This window comes from Ceratina calcarata, unplaced genomic scaffold (genome assembly GCF_001652005.2).
Source record: "Ceratina calcarata isolate Rehan_Ccalc_2016 unplaced genomic scaffold, ASM165200v1 scaffold1, whole genome shotgun sequence".
Classification (NCBI taxonomy): Eukaryota; Metazoa; Arthropoda; class Insecta; order Hymenoptera; family Apidae; genus Ceratina; species Ceratina calcarata.
In genome coordinates, this window is record NW_017130860.1 from 889,798 (window position 1) to 916,323 (window position 26,526).

The 26,526-nt window shown below is 43.0% G+C and overlaps 2 protein-coding genes across 6 annotated transcripts in view; one reads left to right on the forward strand and one right to left on the reverse strand.

The window, feature by feature from the left end:
• The first annotated feature begins 250 nt into the window (after nucleotides 1-250).
• The window catches only part of LOC108626876 (aladin), a 32,373-nt gene continuing 6,097 nt past the window's right edge, over nucleotides 251-26,526 (forward strand). The window contains exon 1 of the mRNA XM_026816902.1: nucleotides 251-412. The gene's annotated coding sequence lies outside the window, so the exon portion shown is untranslated. The remainder of the gene's footprint in view (nucleotides 413-26,526) is intronic.
• The window catches only part of LOC108626552 (uncharacterized), a 28,521-nt gene continuing 2,406 nt past the window's right edge, over nucleotides 412-26,526 (reverse strand). Inside the window, exons 1-7 of one of the 5 annotated variants that reach the window (XM_018027489.2) lie at nucleotides 15,170-15,560; nucleotides 9,885-10,176; nucleotides 8,492-8,857; nucleotides 7,888-8,192; nucleotides 7,397-7,799; nucleotides 5,561-5,676; nucleotides 412-5,474 (exon numbers count right to left, since the gene is read on the reverse strand). In XM_018027489.2, coding sequence (XP_017882978.1) covers nucleotides 3,030-5,474; nucleotides 5,561-5,676; nucleotides 7,397-7,799; nucleotides 7,888-8,192; nucleotides 8,492-8,857; nucleotides 9,885-9,966 — 3,717 coding nt within the window. In that variant the 5' untranslated portion in view covers nucleotides 9,967-10,176; nucleotides 15,170-15,560 and the 3' untranslated portion in view covers nucleotides 412-3,029. Of the gene's footprint in view, nucleotides 5,475-5,560; nucleotides 5,677-7,396; nucleotides 7,800-7,887; nucleotides 8,193-8,491; nucleotides 8,858-9,884; nucleotides 13,157-15,169; nucleotides 15,561-26,526 lie in introns of those variants that run through there. The other 4 variants (XM_018027405.2, XM_018027319.2, XM_018027641.2 and 1 more) reach the window with 4 other exon arrangements.

Below are 26,526 nucleotides of genomic sequence, written 5' to 3' on the forward strand. Positions count from 1 at the left end.
ATCAACGGGAGTCGCTATCGTTTTACCTTCCTCGCACTTTCGTTCTTTTTAGCGTTGCCCGTCGTTCCGTCTCCGTCCGACCAACTGGCTAGCTTCTCGCACGAGCGAACGATGGCAGCACTTCTTGTCCATTCGCGTATCTCGCTTCGTGTATCGTATCGAATCGTATCGACGACCATCTTGCTCGTTTTCGAGCTATCGCTTAGCGGCGCTCCACCATCGCCCGACTTCCGATTGGTACCTCCTGCACTTGCGTATCTGAAAGATCGGATAGTTCGCTGAAATTGAATGGACGCACGTACCGCTCAGATGTGTCTTCTTATTTAAAATTAGTTCTGTACCTTTTTTTATTATTTTAATTGATGTGACCCATTAAGTGTACGTTGGTGAAGGATTGAGAATCCGACGAGAGGTAATTGAAACATTTTATTCGTTATTTTTTAAGCAAAAACACAACAAAATTCAAGTACACTTATCCTTACACGTTTACTTCAACTAAAATATAAGTATACGATAACATGTCTCTCGTGTAAGATGCTAGTGTAAGATGTTAATGCTTAACAATGTTCACGAATGTACGCATCGGTCGTAAATAATTGATGAACATGGTAGTCGTAATGTATGAACAAAAAAAAATCAATGTATTCGTCTTTGTTTGGTATGTATGCTCGGATAGAACCATCATCACCGTAAGTATGTGAAACTTAAGCCTTGCGTTTCGTCGTCTTCTTCTCGATTTCACGAAATTTCAACCGTCACATAAATCACTCGATAGCCATTGTCCTCGTCCTCTTTCCCTTCTTGTTTTCATCGAGAATAAGGCTTTGAGAATAGTTACAAAAATGGTAGCCGCGGAATAAGGCACACAATTGATACAACGCGTTATTCAATATAGCGATACATTTATATCTTCGTAATGTAATTGGATGTCAAATGAATTTCGTTCTTCTTCTATCGTTATTATGGTATCGTCCTGGATTATTATTTATTGTGTTACGTTACAATGATGCTTAGGGAATCTAAAGCTTCGCAGGAACGATTGTGCCTATATCGCTGTTGTGATAATAGTTTTATTATTATTATCAGTTATCGTTTAACGTTATCATTAATGTTAATAATTAATATTATTATTATCGTAATTGATGTTGCTAATGCCTGGATGATCAGTAGTTTCTTTTTATATATACAGGTATCTGAGGTATGTTTCGCCTTATGATATGGGGTATATATATATATGACTTTTTACGTATTCTCTAATCAATTATAGCTGATAGCAGTATGAATCATGCGTAACGGTTTGCAAAAATGTACGCAGTATATCATACGTGTTTGTTGCCACATCAATGCAAATCGTTACGCGTATACATACCATACGTACATACACGATGCGTATTACGTACCAGCTACACTTGACATTTTTTCATGAACCACGTCTATCGATCGACTTACATAATATGCAAACTGAGGTATTCGATCTACTTGATACAACTTAACTAAGGCATGATCTATGAGATAACAATTGTAACTTCTGCAATGTGTACAACGTGTACACTATACGTATGTACTTATGAGTGAGGCTCGTTCTCCTATTTTCTTTTCCCTCCAGACTTGAACATCTAATACAAACATGCCGTTTCTCTTATTCGTCCAACAAGAACCGAATGCGATTTAAATCTTCTCTTTAGTTCATCTATATACATCTCGTAGTGCTACATGCGGTATAGTTAAATAGTATTCATTTTGTTCATCAAATCTTTCGTTCGTTTCATATCCGATAACTCTAATCCTTTGTAAACTCTACTCCGTTATTATTACTGTGTCTTATACGACTGTTGTACATTATCTAAAGCGTAGCTCGATTATTTAATCCCGAATTCCCATGAATAGCGCGCAAGCTCTTCTGCTCGTCTTAGGAATTTTCAACATGACCCTATCGAAGTGAACATCATGGTTTTACAACTCGCTTACATTTAGAACACTTGCACCAAGAACAACCGCGGTTTGTCTCTAAGCGAAAAAGGCCATCTAATGTGGTACGTGGAACAACGCTAATTTTTTTCTTTCCTTTACTCTTTTTTCTCAACTTGAACGTGCTTTAAAATTTACGTTCTACAATAAGATTCGTAAAAAATATGCCTTAGTCACTTTGATGTAATAGAATTCGTGTGTTTAATGCTTACAAAATATCGTAGCGATTAATAACAGAAGCAATAACGTGGCGCAGCATGCTTCGATCAAATCTGTGTCGATCGCGTTTTTATTATTTTGTATTTTTCTTTGTTTTTCGTTACTCTGTTTCGCAGAGTTCAGACTTCAAGATTTATTCGTATATTTATACAGTTCGGTGAACCGATTCTTCGATAAGCTCGATTCATATTAAACGATGTTCCATACATGTTGAACGAACTATTTTTTTCTCTCATTTAATTAAAATTAATAGAGAAAGAAGAGAATGAATGAAAACGAAAAGTAAAAGGAATATGTGCATCAAGTTACGTATCGACGACAATGTCAAAAAATATCATATATATATAAACATATACAATCATGCATATGATAATAACATCTGAACGAAGTCTTCGTAAAACACGATTTGCGACAGCGACTTCTTAAAGCTATTTACAAAAATGAATAGCGATACGTAGGCTTCTGCTATAATTATTATCCGCTGCCCTTGAGCATGCCTCAGAGTTTCGATCCACAGGGTTGTTCTCTCCCTTCCTACATGTCTTTCTTTCGTAGTTCGCTTAACGCAATTAGAGAACGCGCTATAATAGCGATAATGAAAATAATAATGAGTGGCGCGATAGGCGACAACTTACGCGCATCTGTTTCCCGTCTGTCGTCGTGTTCGCGAAATACACTTATACAATATGAATCAGCAAAGAGTACAACGTCAGAGGCTTACGGTACTTAGAAAAGGACGGCCTTGACATCGGTACGTAGTTATTAAACGCCCCTGTGGAGAGGAGCGTGTGCAGATGACACACGCGTGAACGAGGTTGTTGATTAAAAATATCCGCGGCAAATCATTGTATGCGACAACAGGCTGCCTTGCACGGTATCGGGTGCTCGCCCTCCTGCCCGTACAACGTTCGTGATTTGAAAACTTTCGGATCGATCGTCAGAAACGGAGCGTTCCCGTTGTAACAGCTCTCGTATACTTCAAAAGCCTCGTCGATGGGGACGTTATTCTTGTCTCCAGCGTGCTTCTTATACGTTGGAACCTCCTTTTGCTCGTACGTATTTGGCACTGATCTGGACGAAGTCGACGGGTCTGCTGCCTTCAGACTAATGTCGTCTACGCTGGTAATGCTCTCACGCGCTAATCGATAGTATTTCTGCACGTACTCCTGTTCGATCTCGATGGTGTCGTCTTCCGCGGCCTCTCCCTCGCACGATACTCCCTCGCTTTGCAACATCCTCTTCGGCGTTATCACAGGCTCGATTATTTCCGCCTCCCAGCATTCTAGTACGTCAGGCTCCTCTATACTGTCCAAGGAACCTATTCCGCTAGCGCTCTCTTCCTCGTCGCTGCTGCTTCTTTTGCTCTTATCTTTCCTCTTTTCCGTTACTTGTTTGCTCGTTTCATTCTTGTTCACAGTTTTGATCACAGCCGAAGCGTCTTGATGGTTCCACAAGTTTATCTCGTAAACGGGAGTCATCAATAACTTCCCTTCTTCGGACACCACTATCTCTCCCTTTTCGAACGTCCTGACGTTCATCTTATCCTCAACGATCCCTTCATCGTTCTCGTCGTCCACGTCGTCCACGTGTTTCTTCGTTTCGTTATTGTTCGTGGGATCCCGCGCGTACGATTTCCCTTGTCTTTTCGTTCGCCGCACATTGACCCTCTTCGAGTCCATCCGAGAGCTTAAAGCAACCCTCATACCCGCAACGCTATCCTTCTCAGTAAATTCGCAAACTTCACCAACGGCATCTTGCTGTTGCTGCCTGACCGGGTTCTTCCACCTCGCGATGTTCATCACCTCCTCTTGTTGACCGCAGGAATCCGACGAGGACATCACTTCATGGTCCAACTTGCCGTCCATTACGTGCCTAGCCACTCGCCTTCGTTCCTCCGATCTCTTCTTCGCATCTTTTTTCTTTCTCGAGATACCACCATTATTAAATTCCGGCTGCTGCTGCTGTTCCTGTTGCCCGTTCTTGACGTTGCTGATCCTTGCGAATTCCCCGCAGCTAGCTGCGCGCGACAATGCCGCATTGTCCGCACCGCTATTAAGAGATAGTGCAGGCATGGGGTTGCCTTGCAAGTTTTTTGGCGGCTCTTCCTCGTCCAATTCGTCGTCCTCGTCCTCCTCGCAGTCCATAGACACGGTCGACGTGATGAACAAGTCTGGCGATTTTTCCCTGCGGAGCCACTCCTTTACCGCTTCCGTGATCGGATAATCCGATAACCTCGTTTGGCTCTCGAAACCAGAGTCCTCATTCAGCGCTTCGATAACTTCTTCTTTGCTCAGATAATTGCATACCTTGTCGTCACAAGATTCTGACTTCGAGTCGTTGGACAGATTCATGGTCTCCAGACTCTGAGTCAGATCGAGGATATTCGTTTCGTTCTCTACATCCGTGGCATTGCTCAGATCCGGGCCCGGTGTCGGTTCCCGCACGAACTTGTTACCCTTCGCGCTGTACTTCTTCGGATTCATGTTCGACGACGATCTGCTACTCGACAGAGTCTCGCGACTTTGATCGTCGCGAACCTGCGCGTTCTCCACGCTCTTAGGGGTGTTCGATCTAGATCTCGTCTTCTCTTCGCACACGGGAGACGACGACCTCGATTCGACTTTCGTCGACACACCCTCGTTGTTCAGGTCGGAGTCCAGTTTCCCGTTCACTAGAACCCTCCCGTTCATTTCGTTGCTCGGTCGTTCGCATAGTTCATTGGCACTCGGCGCTTCATTGTTTGCTACTTTGGTAGTGCTTGGCAGTTTTTCTCGGTCGGTCGTGTCCCTCGCGGTCTCGTTCATCGAAGGACCTGCCGGCCCGTCGTCGGGTAGGCGGTTCGTCAGTCTATTTGCTTCGTTATCCGAGTCGTCGGTCGCTTCCAACGACTTCGATTCACATTTGATTTCCACTAAAGTCGTAGACGTCGACATCACTTGCTGATCAGACTTGCTGCTCTCCGTTGGTTCGTCGTTCCTGTCCTTCGAATCGTCGGACACGCCGTCGTTGCACGCCTCGTTATCGACGGACATCGCGTCCGATGACAACGTGCTCGACTGATTCATCGTCGAACTCTTCTCGGACGTAGGCGTATTGTTGGCGGACGTTGGGATTTCGGTCTGCGAAGTACCGAATTCGACGGTTTGCCGCAGCTGGAACTCCTGGCACTCGGGGTTCAGCGGTCGATTGCTCGAAGTTGAACACGCTGTCCAGGACAGCCGGGAAGACGGTAGACCGGTATCACACTCGGAACTGTACTCTCCTTCTTCCTCGTCCTCCGTGTTACCCTGCGAAATTCCGAGATCATTTATTTAATTCCGCGAATAGAACCGAGGGGCTCGAGTCAACGATTCGAAACATCTCCGAAACTCACCGCAGCAAGTCTTCTCTGCTTCCTTCTCTTCTTTTTCTTTCTTCGCTTGGCACAGGCCGCCGACATAGCCGCGAACTCCGTGGTTCTGATCATGGGTCCGCCCTGTAGCGTAACACCTTGGACAGCAGAAACACACCATCAATCGGACCTCGAGCAGCGCTAACCGACTACAAATTTCAATGAAACGTGCCTCGATAGAACTTCTCTCTCACGATTCCCACTCAACAGGTCGGATTCCCGTAAGAGAAAAGTGGTATCGACGCGCGACGAAGGGCGCGGAGACTGAACTTGGCTCCTTTCTGCCGCTTCCTCGTCCTTTTTCCCGCGAGCTCCTTCGCCACCGAGGAGACTATTTTAAACCGCTTCTATTTGAGACACTCCGATCTCTAGCTGCCAAAGGCTTGGGAGTCTCTCGCCGCTCCTCGTGCTCTCACGTTCAATTAGAATGTCGATGTGCGTAGACGAAAGCGTACATTATCCCTCAGTGAGAAATCGCATTTTGCGCGAGTTAATGGTGAATATTCACGCTTAGTTTTTCGCCCTGTGTGCAACGTGCGTGCCGATAGTTGCGATGGTATATATATATATTACGGTGAGACAGAAACACGGATGACGGAGACTCGAGACGATTAGAACAACAAAGTATGCGAGAGAACACACACACCGAGCGTGTCGGAGAGTATCTCGGCTTTAGGTACGATCGCCGGAACGGGGATGCACGCGGACGTCGTCGCCGCGGATCCGCGACTATTTTCGACGACGGTGAAACCACGATGGATCGCGTGACGACGACCGGTTGCGCGGCGCTCTTCTTTTAAGGAGCTTTCCGTGTCTCTATTTTCGTGGTCGCGATCAGTTCGACGATGCCAGGAACGGAACGCAGTTCGATGGTTTTTTAACTAACTGCCATGGTATTCGGATCACGCACGTTTCGCTCCGCTTCCGATACGATTTAATAAATATATCTATTAGATTATAATCGAATTCACGTTCAATTATTGTTAGCTTTAAAATTTTGTTTAAACATCAGACAATGAATAAAATATTGGAGCAGAGATGATTCATATCTTGGCTATGTAGGTTACTGGATTTCTAAATGTAGATTCATAAGACGTGCATCTCGTCACGGTTAAATTTACGAAAATTTGTATTAATTTTAGCGTACTGCCCACGTTCAATAATCAAATTTCAACTATTTTTAACTATCTTGTCTTCTACAATTAATTCTATTGAAAATACCTTTGCCACAAATTGCTCCATATCTCAGCGACCGTATCTAAAGCGCAACGGCTCTCCTTGCGAATTATTCCATTTTACCTTGAATGTAGCAGAGGCACGGCGGTAATAAAACAGCAATGATGCCGATGGACGGGACAGCAGTCATGAATCTGGCTATATCCCTTTCTCCTGGCCGCGCATCCAACCGACACTGTTCTCGTTTAACATTAGAAACAGGTACAATCAAACGTACTACCGCCTAGGTTGACGCGGGGAAGGAATTTAACGCGTACTTCATCGCAACGTCTCGACTGATCGTTGCGTTCTGATTAAATAACTTAAGCATTAGCAGAACGAGAATTAGCGAGTTTAAGGATCCGAAGCGAATCGCGGAACTTTGAACCCGTCCCTCCCCGAAGTCGCGAGATAAACGACCTGCGGATGTTCGCCCGTTGTTCCGTCCATCTGTCCATGAACAGAACCAAAGCTACAGGAAGAAACCGCGGCTAAAATCATGCGATAGCAAAGGTACACCCTCTTTCGAGAATCCATTGCCGATAGAGAAGGGAGACTAGTCAAATGGGAATAAGTGGAGATCTCTCGTCTCTATCAACTAACCGTTCACGTTGATCATGGGAGGACCGAACATGTAGTGCCCGGGGTACATGTACGGCTGAGGAACTGGTATCACGTGGGAAACTTGCACCGGCTGCTGCATCAACATCGGATCAAAGAACGGTCCACCGTTCTCCAAAGGCTGCTCTTCCGCTTGCGGCTCGTCTTCGTACTGCTCTTCCGCTTGTTCCTCCGTCTGCTCCTCCGTTTGTTCGTCGGCCTGTTGTTCCTCGGTTGCGTTGGCGGCTTCCGTGGCCGTTTGCTCTTCCGTTTCGCCGGCCACGCTATCGCTGCAACTCGCGCTGCCGGTTCCGCTCTCGTTGCAAGTCCCGTTCGAGTTCTCCGGTAGCAACAAACTCTCGTTGCCCTCTTCCACTAACGCCGCACCCTCCGTGCCTTGGCTGGCCTGAAACGTCGAATACAAAGCGACTCAATCGATTTCTGATCGTTTGTTCTTCATCTCATTAAAATGTATGACCGAGATTCTAACGCACTTCGTAATTCATCATGCAATACGGTTGCCCAGGCATCTTCGGTACAAAGGCAGGATTGACCCATTCTATCGGCCTGAGGGGTACCGGTCCACAGGGCATAGCCGCTAGGACGTTCGGAGCCATCTGCGCCGGGTGCATCGGCGCAGGACCGACCAACATCACAGGATACTCGTAGTAGTAACCACCCACGTGGTCGTAAAACGTCCCGTAGCCTAATTGCGCGCCAGAGTCCATCATCGGTGGATACTCGCCCGTGGTGCAGTCCCTGTCCAACAGCTGTTGATCCTCGGTCGTCTCGCTGCCGTCTAACATCCAATTCGATCGATTAAATTAACAATTCTATCTGCACGGACACGAAATAATTCACTTGATGCATTACCACACGTTCAGTTAAAATAGTCTGTTGTTAGTGACGAGAGAACGTACGAAGTTTACTATGCATTTCGACTAGAGAAACACAGAAAATCGTCTAGACTCGACGAGGGTAAGTCGAACGTACAACTGCCACTCAAGCATCTTCCCGGAAACGACGTCACGACCAGGAAGGGACGGACGAGACAAGCCAGAGAAACTCGATGAAATGCATCAACGTTTCTATCTATACCTCTACCTGCGGTGGAATGCGACGCCGATTGGCTCTCGGTAGTCGAGGAGGTCGCGCTGGTGTTTGCGTTCCCGGTCCACGGCTTCTTCTTCGATAGGTAGCCCTTCTTGAACAGCATGTCCTGCCGAGGGGTAGTGATTCTCGTGTACTCGTCCTCGTTGAAGATGACCTTTGGCTGGGACGGCGAACCGGAGGACTCGTCTTTGTGGCGGGCGCCAGCGTAGCCACCGTCGGTGCTTCCGGATCTCCGGGGCTTGTGCCCACTCTGCGGGTTACGACCGAAATTGTGCGTGCCCGTGTCATTTTCTTTTCCCTTCACGAACCCGTTTCGCAATCCCTCTTCTTCGTCCTCTTCACCGGGCGGAGCTGAGAACCAAGTGGAGAACATTTCTTCCTTAGGTTTTCATTAAATTAAAATACCACGAAAGAATGCTTTCTTTTTTATAATAATCATCCTCGATGGAGGATAACAAGTAACACGGGTAAGAGTAAGCTCGCATAGAACACCAGCGATCGATCGGATTCACGTTGCATAGGAATTTGTTACCCGAGCCCGACAGTATTTGCTTACAATAAACATCTTGGCATAGTTGGTTATACTATGCTTTTAGGGTCAAAGACTCGAAAGAATTCAATATTTTTTTAATTCGATTTGAGCATAATACAGTCTTTATATCGTAACAAGTATTATTTCACAATTCCTGACTTGTAAAAAATTCTGTACGAAATTCAAAGTGGAATGGTTTCTGGTACAGATAAGCTCAAAGTGGAATGATTTGTGGTACAGATAAGCGTACCACGCGTTTTTCTTAGATAGTAACAAGCAACTCCGATGACTCTGAGTACAACTACATTAAAATTAGCTTCATTTAAAAGTCGGCACAAGGTGTGCTCGTCCCTAAGGAAACAAAAGGCAAGTTCTAATACACCTAATTTTCTAATTAAAAGCTTTACTTTCAAACTATAAGTGATCTTGTGCAACTCTACATTTCATTATTCTATCACTACTGTACATTCGTGACTGTTCATGGATGAAACGAAGCATGTGCACTAGTTTCTCAACTAAATACATCTCTCTAATGAGACAATCTAAGTCTTCGTTACTCGCTTCAATACGAATTAACACGTCCACTGTTCAATTTAACGTAAGCGATTCAGGTTTCCTCGATATGCAATTTACGCAAATATAAATCGAAACTCAGATCTCATTAAAAGTTCGGCGACATGAAAAGGAGAACTCTCTACTGCCGGGAACTCGCTATAAATAACAGTACAGACGTCTGAAGATTACATATGGAACAGCGAACGTGTTGGACAAAAAAAAAGAATAGCAAAAGAATAGGAAGCTCTCGTCTAAGAACCATGATCAGTCTCTTCCACAGGATGTCCGTACCGTCTTGGTACCTCGCTAAAAGTAGAACGTGATTAGATGATCCGATCACGTGGGTAATCCTTCGCTGTCGACGCCACTGCATTTCTTACTGTCCTCGCGCGCCTCCCCTACAAAGTCACACCCCGTCTCTCTCCCGCGAAATTCACCCCTTTTCGTGCACACAACGGATCACCAGAGTCTTTCACACTCGAACGAGAAAAAGATGAAAGATGATACGAGGGGAACCACGTGAACGAACCCTCGACCCGTCCTCTACTTTGAAAGTCACCAGCATACGATGAACGCAATAGATCTACGGAATTGTCTCTCGAGATCTATGGTCGATCCTTGACCCCAGGATCACGCTTATCGCGGATCCCCGAAGCGCGTTCTGCCCCTGCTTGAATTTTCTACTTCGACTTGGATGTTCACAGCCACTGAGGGATATTAAAAGAAAGCACTTGCGCTCACGGGGAAAGTCGTCGAATGAATTTTTCCGCCGTTCCAGGATTCAATCGCGAACGGCGTGGACAAATAAAAGGAGGATAGGAACGAATAATCTGGTGCATGCGATGCCTCGAGAACGACTGCGGTTGACGCGAGGAACGGGGTACAGAGGGGCGCAGGAGAGGAGAGACAGAGAGAACGTTTACTCTCTGGCGGACGTAGCCCATTGGCCGGCGGTCGTGGACTAGAATAGCCGCAGAATTAGAATAGAAAACGGGCGAGGATCAGCAGCGTTGGCCCTCGGCTTCGCTAACCATGTCGTAGGTCGACTCCTCTCTTCCACGGTTCATTGAATCGTGGGAAAGAACAAAGCTGACTTAATTGTTTGCCGATCCTCGCTGCGACTCAATATATCTCACGTGGAACCGTAATCGTATCGCTTAGAGAAATACGAATCTATCCGTGCTAGACTTTAATCAACGGAAATCCAGTTGTTCTGAGACGTTGAAATCTCGTAGAGTACTTAGTAAACTTTGTATCTCTCGTTAGGAAAGTCCTATGTTAACAAGGAAACCTACTTTCACTCTTCCACGATTTCTGACTGCAGTGTTAATCGAAGATGCGTTTCGACATCTCGCTTCATGCACTTCTAACGACGCTACTTAGGACCCGCAAGCTTAGGCCTGTTATACAAGACGTGCGAACGAGCTGTTAAAAAATACGAAATATATCTTATCGCCGAAGAATAAACAAGAGATTCCGACGCTTGAAGCGGACTCTCAGAGCGTCTAAACTTAGTTCCGGTCCTGAGACCCCCGAATTCGCGAAGTGAATCTCGGGCCACGGCTGGCATTTTGCACGCGACGCATTGATGCACATACTAGCAGTACGATTACAATGTTTAAAAGATTAATCGTAAAACAAGCGAGTCGTTTGCGATACGCCAACAACAATACGTCTCGGGTAAAAATAATGTTGTGAAACGCACGAATTTACTACGCGCGATCACACTCCGATGCCAAGTAGGTTGCACGCCGTTTCATTATCGGATTACATAAAACATCCTGCGTTTATCGTTTTCGTGAAAAACTCAAGAGATTACCATTCCTACGGCCAGCGATCGTCTCAAGATATGAACGACGACGTAACATACAGAAAAATCAGGATTTAAAAAATTCCTGATTGCTAAAAATACAGTTTTGAACATTTTGTGAAAGAAGAAAGACGGTGATACTACTTGAGGCGTGAGGCACAGAAAGGTCAGGAACAGCGATGTATATTGAGACGCGTTGTAATTATGGCACCGTCACTAATGACACTAATTTTTGACCACGACCGAAGTACGTGCCACGATCTTTGATCACAAAGCTAGACAACACCAAGAGAATGTTTCCGTTTCTCTTTAGTGATACATACATGAATATTTGTAACATACGAGCTGATTTCACGAGGAAATATGTAGAACGAATAGGTAAAATCATAGAAAACTTAGACCATTGGTTCTTTTTCCTTTTAATCCTTTCGGGTTAAAAATAGGTCGATTATCGAACGGACATCCGTGCAAACAATGTTGCAACAGAGAACGCGGCGGGAATCGACGAGCCAAGTGTCGAAAGCCTAAAATGCCGGGAATGAATCAGTGATTGGCCATCGGGCTGCGACAGTGTCCTGTTCTTTTTCATTTAGAACGGTTTGCTCATTTATTTATAGACATTTTCGATATTCGAGCATTCGATTATTTAGATCAAGGCCAAATATTTTATTCACCACTGGAGATAATAATGAATAATACCAGGTACCGCACCCTCGTATGTCGGCGTTACGTAAGGAACCGTGAAGCTTGTTGGCAATGGTGTCCGTTTTTATTGATAGACAGTTTATTATTGCGCCTATTATTATAAATACGGGAGGAGTCTTTCAAAATGTTGAGACATTCCAACAGATAAGATTAAGATTGTACTATCGGTTAGAAAAAGGCGACAGTACTTTTTCCTTTAATAGACAATTTTTTAAGGTTCAAAGATCAGCCACATTTACTTTTAGTCGTTGATAAAAAATTTAGAGACAGCTTAGTATTACGAAATCGTCAGTATTATCGAGCGAAAGATAAACTACCCTTTCATACATCGTAACGTTGTGCAAGAATATTTTAGAGATATATGCTGTTGACATCCAGTATTAACAAATTTACACTAATCCTGTTAAATTCAATCGAATCTATAAAACAATTATAACGCAAGTCGTTTAATTCTTCTCTGTAGACTATACCTACAAATGTAATAACCGGAAACACGATCAGAGGCAGTTAATGCTGTTCAGACACGAAATGATTAATGTCTGGTATCGCTTGACCGTCCACCGCATCCAGTAATTCCGTCACCGCAATAGGAGTTCCAACACGAGGTTCCAACATGTTCATATTAAACAATTGTCCCTTAATCCCTTCGGAAACCGCCTCGAACCGCTTTCCTTTAATGCCGCGAAATCTAAGCTGCCTTCCTACATAGACTCGAGCGGTAGGTGGACATAGTTCACGCGCGATCATATCTGGTACGTACCAGTACTCACACTCGCCAGTTTCATTGATCGTCTTCGCTCTTATCACCGTTTCCTTTGCGTCAGAACCCGTGCAAAGTGCATTAGCATTGTGGATAATAAAATGTATTACTAATTGCATTGTAAGATACCCATAATAATTACATTTTATTACGTAGAAATGCGGGTGACATTTACTTTGGAAGTATACTACTGGAATAAGATTAGGAGAAATTACTAGAGTGGCAGCCTTATGGCATTTCGTGTCGCACAAAAAGTCTGCAATTTTTTATATCCTCTAGAATATATTGCTACCGAAATAAGAAATAGAAAAGAAAAACCAAGGCCAAGCTGACCGTATAATTTATTTGTTAAAGAGTAATTGACGATGAACGAAATAATTAATCGATTAGTCCTGAAGTATACGAACTAGAAGAAAATTATATACGTCCTTTTTTGTAGGTAATAGGAGTACCTACAACTTTTATTTGAAGGATTTTTCGATATTTTGACAAAAAAAAAATTTTCAATTTTTCCAAGATTTTTCCAAGGGGGTACCCTTCAAATTTTGCGAAATTTTCGTTTTTTGCCAATAACTTCCAAACCATTGGATCTACGGGAAAATTGCATAAGATCTTTTTTGTAGAGGACGACGAGATCTACAATTTCCATATAAAACTTTCTCGCTAGCGTCAATAGTTTACGAGTAATTTGCGAAAAACTGTTTTTTCGTTTTTCGTCGATAACTCGTAAACTATTGACGCTAGCGAGAAAGTTTTATATGGAAATTGTAGATCTTATCGTCCTCTACAAAAAAGGTCTTATGCAATTTTCCCGTAAGTCTAACAGTTTCGGAGTTATTGAGGAAAAACGAAATTTTTTATCAAAAGTTCGCTCTTTCGACGGTGGAATGGTCGGATTTTGTCAGTACCCATAAAATGCCAATTAATCGTACTTAACTTGTTAAATATCGAAGTTAGAAGAAAAATGCATAGAATTTTTCTCGTAGAGAACATCAGCGCCTACAACATCCATATAAAAATTTTTTAAGTATCACCAATAATTAATAAATAAATAAAATCGTTTATTGCAAGATTGTTTTAAACCCCATTGGGCCCCATTCACTGTCCGGATGATTACATGGACACGGCCTACTCTTTAGAGGTATCTCTTCGGTGACTTCAAATAGGTCTATAGACACGTTTTCTTCGCGCGAAGTATATTTGAACACGTCGCGGAATAGATGGGCTTGTGAGCTGAACTCATTGTCAGTTTGCGGAAAATGTGTTGACTGAATAAAATCAAACGAAATGGGTTAATGATTTCAGGAAGCGAAGGCGACAGCCCTTTGTTTTATTTAGAGAATTTATCACGTGTCGAGTCACAATCTTCAATAAACAGTCCTTTCAATTATACATTATTTATGCGTATTTTCATATTTATGGTTTGTTAAAAGCTCTGCCGGATCGCAGGAGGGAATTCTCGTTTGTTTGGATTTAGTTTGTTTAGGATTCCTCACGATATTACGAGCTCTTAGATCTATAGATATGAAAATTTGATTATCTGCCAATGCCAATAAGGAAGATTGTGGAGAACTCGGATCGCAATGGTTTTAAGTTTCTCGTCCAACGATAACGCGCTACCGGAAGCGAACGTACTGGTTATCGCCGGTTATGCAACAGGCCATTATCATCACTCGTTTATTCTTACGCGAGCTTTCTCAGTTTTCGAGAAAAACGAACCGTGCTAAGCGAACGAGTCGGACGATAGCTATAGAACGCATCGATCGAGTTGATGACATTTTGAGAAAACCCGGTCAGCTATCATAAACTCGACTGTTAATTCTATTTTCGAGCCCCGTTGGCTGTAAAATATAGGTTGCGGCATAAGCGAATTAGATAATAGTCTCTCATTAACTTGCGGGCGGGATATCTGATATCCAAAGGCTCGGGAATTTCTCCAGATAAATCATTTGTCACTAGTTGGATGGGTCAGGTATTCCATCAAAGTCCTATTTAGCTCGAGGCTTTCCTGTAACACCTCTTGTCAGGCTTCCCGACTTTGCGTCATGTGATGCAATTGCGCAAGCCACGTTTCGCCCACACCTCACGAGACGCGGAGACGATGAATGACACTCGCGCTCCATCATTTCACGTGCTCGCTCTTTCGCGTTCCCTGATCGATTCGAATCCATCGTTGTTGACGAACGATCGCAGTATTTTAAAACGGAGCAATGCTCTTTAGGACTGTAAATCGTGCTCGAGGCATCGCAAACACAAATCTGAACGAAGTCTGATACGATTTTATTATAAATACAAGCTTACACTGGATTAAATTCTGAACAACGTTGACCAAGCACCAGACACATGATTTCACAAAATCTGATCTAATCGAGAGAAACTAGAATAAGAACGTGTTTTCCTCGAATGCTAAGTACAGTGCAGATCTCCCCGAAATTCTGCTGGACGGTCGAAAAATTTGGAACGTCGAACCGGTTTGATCATGTTCTCCAAAATGAAGGGACACAGGACTCGATTCTAATAAAAGAAGCAACCCTTATAACACTCTCCCGATTATTGTTTTTGTGTTACGCGAAGCCGCGATTCAGCCAGCGTCCAGCAGCATGGCTTCGCGTGCTCGTTTTCTCCCGAGACGGAAATGCACGAAGAAACGGAAGTGAATGCTGCGCCGGTGTGCGATACACTAGCGACCGAGTTCGATTTTCCTGCGACTGTGCAGCCGGAACGATTTTGCATCGCCCTCTGCCACCCTCTTGCGCACGCTTCCCACCACCTCCCACCCCTTATTATCCCTCACTTGAATTTTCTTTCTACCACTATTTTCCCTTTGGGCATCACTCTCATTTTTGCTCCAATTCTTTTCTATTTAAGATTCTTCCACGCCTCTTCTCTTATGACCTATCTTCTCCCGCAGGCTACGTTTCCTCGGTTCGACACATCGAATGAATCTGATTTTCCAAAGCTGGAAAATCTTTCGAGTAAGGATTCGTTCAAAACAGATTGACCAACGAAATGGTATTCCTTCAAAATTTCTAGCAATCTATTTAAATTCTAAAATCCTCAAAACTGCAGAAATTGTCGTGATTAATAATCAGTCAGTAAAATCTTGTTTGAACTTCTGATCAAAGATTCGTGCATAGAATTTTATATTTTCCAATTATTGCTCCAATTATTTATTTCTCCCTTTTGTATCATTCCGTGATTCTTTTCAACATCCTTTCATTCCTTTCTCTTATCTGGTTTCCTTGCCCCCTTCGACCATCGGCGATCGGCCAACACCCCCGCATGCGTGATTCCTGTCCAGTACTCGTGCTCTCCTCGGATCTGCGCAAGTTTCTGCAAGCTTGTCGTCAGGCGGGCCTCGTGTCTATGACCGGGGGTGAACGTACAGGGTGGCTCAAGTGTCGCGGCAATCTCTACCTCTTCAACTCTCTAACCGTGTAATTATTTTCACGGGAGGACGTGTGCGACGTCCACGAATAATTAATCACGTTGTCTCACGGACCTCGAGCATGCGACCAGGAATTTCAATCTTCCGCTTTTAATCAGAACGAACAAGTAGTTCCACGTCTCCATTTCTTCTCCCAATACGAAATAACGAATTATATTTATAATTAATATTGAAATATTTTAAGTATATAAATAATTAATACGGCTTATTCTTAAATTTTGCACATAATATTTAAGTGCAAAAGAAACAGAAGCAGTGTTTTAATAAAAATGATTTTTAATAAGAATGATTAAATATCATATAAGAAAAATAGTTTTAATAAGAATGATTAAATTGTTGAACTTGCTGGTTAAAATAAAAATGGAATTGCACTACTTCGGTATTTGTTGCACGTATTACGTCACGTGCTTCCTGTCGCGTCAAGATTTCACTCTGGGGTAAAAGAACAATAATCCGTTTAACGTTGCACGCGTTATTCGATTATACGTGCAAGGTAATGTTACAGCGTAACTCCGATGTCAACGAGTTTCTCGCGAGCCTATCGGCCCCGCATTTTTCCTTCCACCCTACTTCCGGAACGCTATTAATTCGTGAAATTTTAATGCCTGCAGGACTGGCTCGTTCCACGTTTATGGAATTCTTTCCCACCGGAAATCTGAGGCTTCTTCATGCTAGTTTTCTATTCATTAGCTTGTTCCACTTTTGCAAGACCAGTAAGGAAGTTATTTTTTTCATTATTTCTTATTGCGAAGACGATTTGGGAACGAATTTGGTTTTAAGGGGGCTGCGTGCTTTTTACTAGCAAAACTGCACCGAGGGATGGTGCATTGTTGTTGATTAGCGAATAATTATCGTCGGTAGGGAGGCTGTTATGGCCCACCGTGGTTCGCTAATGTTCCCTGGAGTTTCCAATTTCCATTTAGGTCACGATTAAGAGAGGCCGTAGTATCTTCTCCAGCGCAGTTAAATAGTCGATAAATTGTAATTGAATAATCCTTTGGACTTTTTTAATACTAAGGAGCTTTACTAAAATTCTTCTTGTCATTCTCATCGACGGTCATCAGAGATTGATTACAAATGCAGTATAACTGATTCCGATGCACATTCTTTTGCTGATTGCTTTAAATTCTTTAATTAGGCAATGAGCCAAGAAAAGATCGAAACGTACCCTTTGAAAAAATAATGCCAACTCCATCGGTCGAGCGAGTTTCTCGAATTTCTCAATTAAAATTTCAGCGAAGGGTCGTGGCTAATGGAAGGGCGATATCGAAACGAGAAAGCGATCGCGTGTACGAACCAATCGGGCAGAGAAGAAATTCAGATTGGCCGGAGCTTCGAAAAATATCAGAAGGGCCATGAATAAGATTCTGTTAAAGGAATATAAATTGGATGACTTTCGTGTATAGGGAGCTGCGGTGCAGCCTTTGAAATATCGTAGCGACATATTTCGATCTTTTTGTTCCATTATGAAATTGAATCAATATTTCTCAATCATCTTCAAGTTGCCCTTAATGTATTTCAAGTATTATACTAGTTCGATCAAATATTTGATAGAAAAATATTTGATCAACTTATCAGACCTCGATAAAAGCTTGAAGAGATTAAAAAAAAATGCAGCGTGATAAAATCGACACATGCTGCTTATTAATTCGCGTGACTCGGTTGATAAGCCGAGGGCTGAACGAGGAGAAGATTGCACGGGAACGCGAGTCGGTGATCAATCGGTTCACCGGATCGAGAAATCGTTTCTTAATTGTCAGCGCACGTCGTTCGTCCGAACAGTACAGTGGATGGCTGTTTCATGTTTGTAATGAAAAAAAGTCATATTATTAGGCGGCGCGAAATGAATTGGCCGACGAAACTTGACAAATGGTCTCGCCCGGTTGCCGGGTGCAGCTTCGGCATTCGACGACCCAGAATCCGTCGATGAAAATGGAAAAGCGTCTGCGCAGTTAAACCGGCCAGGAAAACGGAAGTAAGCTTCCTTTTATCAGTTTTCTACTATCACGCTACCCCTCTTTCTCGCGCTACGCTCTCTGCACCTCGGACAGCTGCTTTGAACGGTAAAATTTGAGTGAAATCGCTCGATAAAAAGGCGGTCGAAGGATGGATAGAAGAAGAGAGCTCGATATTGTACCGTTACACGAGATAACGTTGATAAATATAGATAAAACCGCGTTCCTTTAGGAGCATTTGGATGCGTGGGCACGTTACGTAAACGGTAACCCTGGCACAGGAACTCGGGCTCGATATGTTCAGCCTATTAAAAACGCCTCGTCAACTGCGACTGTCAACGCGGTTCACGAGGGAAACTTTAACACCTCCCGGATCATGAAATTTCCTAACAATAACATAACACAAGCCCTTGCTTACAGCGGCTGGTTAAACACCATCCTTCGAATTATCGCGAACCTGGCGAACTCCTATCGTCCTTTATTATAGTTTCATCGATCGCTGCTATCTTTATCTAAAACCGATGATAACATGAACCGAACGTTATGTAACACGTGAAGACGGTACGCTTCCAGGCGATGCTGTTATAATGTTTAATAAAAATGTATGGATTCAAATGAAGTAGCGTATAACGTGTTGTAAAATCGATTTACTACCGTTCCCGTTTCGACTTTCGTAATCTGTGATTCGAGTCAATGCGTGCGCCAGATAAGGAATTTTTTCCTTCATACGCGCTGCACAACTCGATTTAAATCACTGATTCCTTGCCCATAGGTATGAGAATTTAATTTACAAGCTTCACAGTATCGCATATGTTTCTGTCGATATAGTGATATAAAACGCGTGGAAGGGACAGAATACACGGAAGAGATCGTGCATCGTTAGTGAATACGCTGAGAATAGCGAACAGGTTCAACAAACGCCGGAGCTAGCTGAAGTGACAACAGACTCGAGTGACAAAAGATGTGGCCTACAACAACAACGCGATTCTACGAGGGAAGTAAATAAGACGAATGAATCGCATTGAAATCATTAATAAAGTAAGAACTATTGCGACTAATCGAAACGGGGTGATTCAAAAGGTATTAAAAAAAAATCGATGAGGGAAGGTTCGCGTAGCCGTGGTTGATGATCTTATAAGGTGGCTCGTAGGTAGAACAGACAGACATAAGTGATTTGGAACGTGGTACCATTATAGAACCGGCTAGAAACATTGGCGAAAACATAGGCCGCCCCTTCTGAGAGCCAGAAGGTAACTAGATTCGAATTCGTGACACCTTCGGCACGATTGTCACACGATCATCTTGCCAAGTCAGCCTGTTCTTCATCATCCCTCGTGCCTCGCCCGTGTACCTCGCAGCCGTGACGCGAGTTCGCGATTCACAGAGGCAGAAAACGAATTTACGAGATTAACACGCGTCTCTGTTTTGATCACGATAAATAAAATTGAATTATAACTTGGCGTACGCGTGAATTGAGATCGCACGCGGCGCTCGGCAAGAATGCATTAACAAATTACAGAAGTCAATTACTTTGACGAATGAAGTGTATGTAAAATTTGATACACCGGCAATTATTTCACGAACAGAGATGATTGTGAGCCGTTGTTTCGCCGAACAGCTCTTTAACGTACAAGTAGTGGGAACAATGAAATAATTGTAAGTAACCATTACATACGCGACGCCCCGAAAGTGCAAAGAAGCCACAAAGTAACGTCTCGTATCGCTGCTGGTTGTACTATTTCGAAACGATTTTGAACTTTTGCATCATTGCCCAAGTTTCTTCTATGAAACCGAGATATCAAAGGGGCTGCTTATTCCGATACACGACGAGCAGAGGATAAAATGAATTATGATGGAAAGTATTTTGTTCAGAATAAAAGCGAATCTGCCCCGGGGAGAAAGCTAGCAAATCTAATTGTCTTTATTAACTTTCAATTCATTAACGACGTTTAACACCGATCCGATATTTCCTTTTCTCTTTTGCAGTGCATACTTTCTAATCATAAGAGCGAGGGTTAATTAAAGCTGGCCTAGCTGGGAGTTTCCGGTTTTCAAGAATAAATAAGCGAATCGATAATGTATCTTGGCGTGCAGCGGTCGCTCAATCGATTTCTGTGGACGTGAAAAATTAAAGAAGATGCGCGGCTTTCTCGAACAGGCTGCCGGCCAGAGAAAGATTCAAATTGAGTGGCTAAAGTCAGATAATCGAAACGAGTGCATCGTTTCGAGCACCGCTATTCTTACTATTTTACTTGACCCGATTAAATAAGTTAACCGCAACATTTTCTAGTTACCACGTTGCATCGTACGATGATATAAAAAAATGCACGAATAACTATTTAACAAGTCATAATTCATCCACGCAGTAAAATTGAACACGCGGTCAATAAAAGAGTTTTACGATTATTACGTAACACGAAACGAAACTTCGCTCGCTTCGAACAATATTGACACACGTTTTATATATTTTACGTGACAGATGGAAAAATCGTGGATCAACGTCGCGTCAGTACAAAGTATGTTCATTTTGATCATTGATCGCTTCATAGATAAATCGATGCATTCGAAATGGAAAATTCATTCCTATGGACAGGCCATCCGTATACATAAATCAATATCCTCGTCTGGCGCCTTCCGCTCGTAACATCGCGACAGTGCATACCTCCACGAGAACTTCTCTCCTATCACTGCGCGTAATTAATAATAAAGAGAAAACCGAGTCAAAGTCCTGGGACCGAAAACTTCCAACGGACTTATTAAAAACTTATTGACCAAATATTTCTGCTGTGTGCAACACGTAAATCAGGACTTCGTTTCTTGAGACGCCAACGTCTACCCACGGATTCTCGTATTTCTGTGGTAGGAACCGATGCGATGCGAAGTCATCGATACCTTCTGTCTTTCCCTCGGGTAATTGAAAAAAACTGAGAGCAGCGTGTATTCTCGGAAACAAGCACCCGAACGCTAATAGTAGCAACCGAACGCGAGTAGTCTTCGACTGAAATAACAAATAATCACGGAACACGGTCAGGGTCATTTGACACGTTCGGAATTTCGTTTTGGGAAAGTTGGAAAAGCCCTCCGGGTGGGCTTTGTAACTGGAACCTCGACGGGCACACATGTGGCCGTGTAAAAAATCGTGTTGTGACATCCCTCACACCCCTGTGACCGCGGAGCGTGAAGAAGGCTCTTGAGTTCGATTTCGAGCCCTAATATTACAAGCCAATAACGGCGGTCATTACCCTTATTAGGGGTTTAGTCCCTTGTGAACAGCTTCAAACGAAAGCTGTAACACGCCTCACCCCGGGGGGAATACGCATCTTGTACAGATCATGCGGTCAGGCGTAATAAAAGTAAACGACGATTAGACATAGAGCGTTACTCGTGCTGAGCTGAACGAACTTTTTTTAAATATTTTTAACACGACTGACATCTAAAAAAATAACTGTTTCGTTTTTAAACGAATGACAATCCTACATGCTTATGTTAAATGGAACAAATTAAAATTTTTAATAACAGTGCAATTTGCAATTGTTTTGAAACGCGATAAGATTGTAAAAGGGGTCCGTGTGATATTTAAAACATGAGTCTACTTTGTGTTAATCGACGTAACTACCGAGAAACGTAAGTTAACGCGTAACAACCGACTAGATAATCTTTGTTAAACTTAGGTTCCAATGTGCGGTTCATTGTCATTTCCACCGCAATTTTCCGCGATTAAGCTATCACCCGAGAGAGTGTAATTGAACCATCGTAGACAAAATTAGCCCTATTCTTTGCCGCTAATGCAATTGTTAATGGGCCCATTCATAATAGTCGACGAATCGGAATTCGAGACGGGACGTTTTCTACGGCCAGAAAATCGCACGGGGTCTATTTGTGGTGTCCACCGAGCGGGCATCACCGAAATATTTGAGAAGAATCGTTGCTACACTGTGCTCAATGAACTCAATGAACCAACCCTTTCGTTGGCAGATGTACAGCGATCGGGCATTGCCAACTGATAGACCAGCAATCGCGTCGAATTAATGTTTCTCGAACCGCTGCTTCGGCCATTGAATAATTACCCTCTGTCCATCGCCTATTGCCAAGAAACTTAGTGAAAGGAATATCAACCTGACTCTTTGCTTTGCTTTTATGACACTTAAATATGTGAAACATTTTCGACTTGATATCTTAAAATATATCAAATATACGTGACGAAGGTTCGTGACAAGGACTCACTGTTACGAATGTCATTAACATTGTTTCAAATCGCCTGTTCCAAGTCTAGCGACGTTCCAACGCCTGAATACGTCATTTGAAACGTCTATGCAAATCGACGTTGAAGAAAAAAGTTATCGACGACTTGCTGAATCACTTCGTCGTTAAATCGTCATAAGAAAAATTGGTACGACGGGGCAGGAAAACGAAAGAAGTGCCGTAAATTAGAATTTTCACGGTCGGGCTCTTCTGTGAATCACTTTCGCGTTCATGTAATACACTTCCGAGAAACTATACATATATATATATCAGGAATAAAATCGTTCGCGTTCTTGGCTTAATTGCACAAGTGAAACAAGACGAAATATGATGAAATACTCTGAATCGCGACACTGCAAAAGATTTCGGTCACTCGGTCGGCATTGTTCACTTTTTTCATCTTTTATTTAGTATTCCTGCGAATTCTTAGTGACAATTTTAGTGATCCTGCGATCGGAACAATGCGAACGTAATATATGTGACGTCTGGACGTCTATTCTACGTCGAAAATGTGGACGGGCAATTTCCGAATTGGAATTAGACGGCGGAGCAATGCAAACAGAAAAAAGCGCGACGAGGGGCGAACGACGACGGCAGCGGGGAACAGGGCTGCGTTTGGCAAACCGTCAAAAGTTCTTTAACCTTTCAGGGCAAGGTGGCGGAAACGGTTTCGGTATAGCCACGGTAACAAACCGACGACGCTCAGCGTAATTAACATCGAATGTGTAATAATAGTAATAAGCGGGTGATAAATTTTGCAAGTCCATAAGCGACCACGGTTAAACATCATTTGCTATTCATGCTTAATTACCTAGAGAAGCTATTACTACGTGTCTTGCAAAATGGGACCTTCGGAAGCGTGCAAGAAATTCTGTACAGCTTGGTGAACGGAACCAACGTTACGCAAGCTTTATTCCACATTTGAATACTTTGTAATTTTGAGCGTACACTTTTATGATTCTACGCTCACTCAGAAAACTATATCGATAATCCCCTTTTTCGCAAAAATTACTTAATTAAATGTTCGCTCATGATTCACGGATCCCAACGAACTTTTTCGGTACTCGACCTTGTGCCGGTTTATTCGACGATTTTCTGAGGTATCCTAGAAAACGGTGACATATCTGGGAGGGGCGGAACGATCGGCGGATTTCGCAACGGGTGTCGCAACTATTGACGTCGAGAATTTGGCCGGAAACCGAGGGACTCGATGGAAAAACGCGGCGGCTGGTTCGTCCACCCCGCCGCGGGATTCCCTGTGTTCGCGTGTTGCTCGAAGTTAAGTATAAACGTCTCGTGACGGCCGAATGATTCGAAAGCGGAATGGCCAAGCATGTGACGGGGGGCACCTCGTGGTCACTCACGTGCTATTCATAACTCGAACCTCGAGGCGTCCCGTGCCTCACGCAGTTTTCCAACGCGCATTCCCACGTGCGACGCGATTTTTTCATACCGGCACGAACGAATTCGCGATTTCTTACTCCGACCCATCAATCCCGCTCGATTCACTATTACTTAAAAAAGGGTATTAAAAAACCTGACGTCAACAACGAACGTGTGATGCAACACATTTTAAGAAAATTATTAGAACTTCCTTTAGAACCGTGTTTATTTCCCTACCTCCCCTGCAATCTCATTTCATCCAATCGCAATCTCACTTGGAAACTCGATCACTCGTACGTTTGAAAAATTCTAGTAGAGGAAACCGAGTCGTTGATAAAAGAATCGATTCGTAGCGTGGTGCACTAAATCTTCCACGCACGTCTAAGCACACAACGAGACTCCGTGACTATGCACACGACACGGGACACGCTCAGGCTCGAACAGTCCCAGTCCCAGTCATACGTAATGCACGCGAACCGATGCTTTATTACGAGCGCAACTGAGCTCGTTACGTAATCCGCGGGAACCTCGGAAGGTCTACGCTCTATAACACGTGCGTGGCTTACGCAGAGACACCGTGAACGAACTTCTTCCCGCTTTTTATCAATATGCATTTCTATACTGCATTGTTGGTTAACGATAAGAAATAGCATGACTCATAGGCCTGTATTCAGAGTTGTTGCTTATTCTTAAAATCGTTTTAAGCATTTGCTATCTCTGTCTATCCCATGTTTCCAGTCCCTGTCTTGTACAGGAAACAGAGATCTTAAATATAAGCCATATATAAGAATACCGGCCATAGAAAATTTAAATAACGTGATTTACTGTAAATCAATATTTGAGGAAAGTCTTCGCTCTTTTTAGAAATTTTACAATAATCGTATTAGTAATTACGTTGAGTATTACGTGAAAATTATGCGAGTAACTGAATGAGGAAGTTCTTTTCGAGGAAACGTGCAAATATTGCGCAACACAGTTGACTCTTGATTAAGGATCACTGTTATTCATGAGATCAGTCTATGAGATTGTTGAAAATATTGAATTTTAGCTTTGTTTTCCAAAATAGACCACGCGGTTCACAGGCTAAGCCGTTATTCGAGGATCGATAGCAGGCTGCGAGACTCGGCTGGTTATGTAACATACAACGTGGCCCAACTTTTCTGGGCACGTGTGTGTACGCACGCATACTCATCCTCGTTCCTATTATGTGTACTTAACATCTTTTCGCAAACACTCTCGTGCGTATAAAAGATCCGTAATAGGAATTTTAGAACACGTTTCTCTGTTCGTATCCTCTTTTATTTATTGTAGTTGCTTATGGACGAGAAAATTCAACGACTGATGAGAGAATGTAGTATGATGAGGTACAGTTAAGAAGATTAATAGGTATTCGATCATCGGAGAAATGAGAGTAGAATAACGGAACGAAGAAAATCTCGGCTCCAAGTAGTACGAGTCAGTTATTAAGCCAACTCATGGGAAATGGGAAGCACCATAAAACTTCTATTCTGAACTATTCATGATAGAATTATTCAGTTTTAAAAATCGATTTTCTAATATCTCGAATTTATTTAATCTCGTACAACAGAAAATCTATAAATATCTAATCGAAATAACGAGACAAATTGCTTATCAATTACATACTGTGAGCCCTTGAAGGATTAGCTCAGCTTTATCAATCTGATATCATATCTACGAATATAAACAATGTAATAAAACCAGTCCCTCTCAAGTAGGATGTTCGCATAAATTGACTACCTAAGAGATCTTTTTTTTAATGTTCTTTACGACCATCATTTTTTATACTCGCAACGAAGGTATTAATGACTATTGTAAACACTCAGAGACACCAATACAGGTTTCTAAGAAACAGAATTTTATCTCTATTAACTCGAATACTAAAAATCCCCGTTCCTGGCAGGAAGGGTTCCGAGAATGAAAAGTAAAGTTTGGACTCGGTTCAGAAACGATCGCATTACTTCCCTACGACATCGAATCGAAGCAGCCGGTTTAGCGAGCATTCCAATCTCTGCTTTTTCATAACATCGTTCACTGGTAAGTCCGAGGAGGACGACAATCGAAACGCAACGTGGCTGCCCCTATCGATTCGCATCCCCTGCTCGGTCTCTCCTTCTAGCTTTCCGTTTCACCCATCGCCGATCTTTAACCCGAGAAAGAGAGAGTGAATGTCAAGGATTGCGGATACCGAATTCTTGGCTGGCGTGCATTTTTCAGGGGGAGAGTCTCCCATCCCCTGTCTGCCGTCTAGGGGAGCTCTATAAAAACCCACTTAACGTGGACGTACAGCTTTACTCGGCGAGGACGGTCGATAATTTTTCGAGTAATTGCAACGGATACGTGTATATAATAATTCTTAACAATAGCCGTCAGTCAGACTGACGTTCATTAATTAGAGAACTGCCATTATAAAATATTGATTTTATGAGAGAAGCTGCGACCAATTGTTCAACGGCTAACGAATATCGACAACAATGTAATCGACTTTCGGGAAAAACTAGAAACGCTTCAGGTTCGACCTTTAAAAGAGCTGCTACGTAATTTCGCGCACATGTATACTTGCCGTGCAATTTTTTTCGTTATCCAATCGCTCCGACCATTACTTAACGATT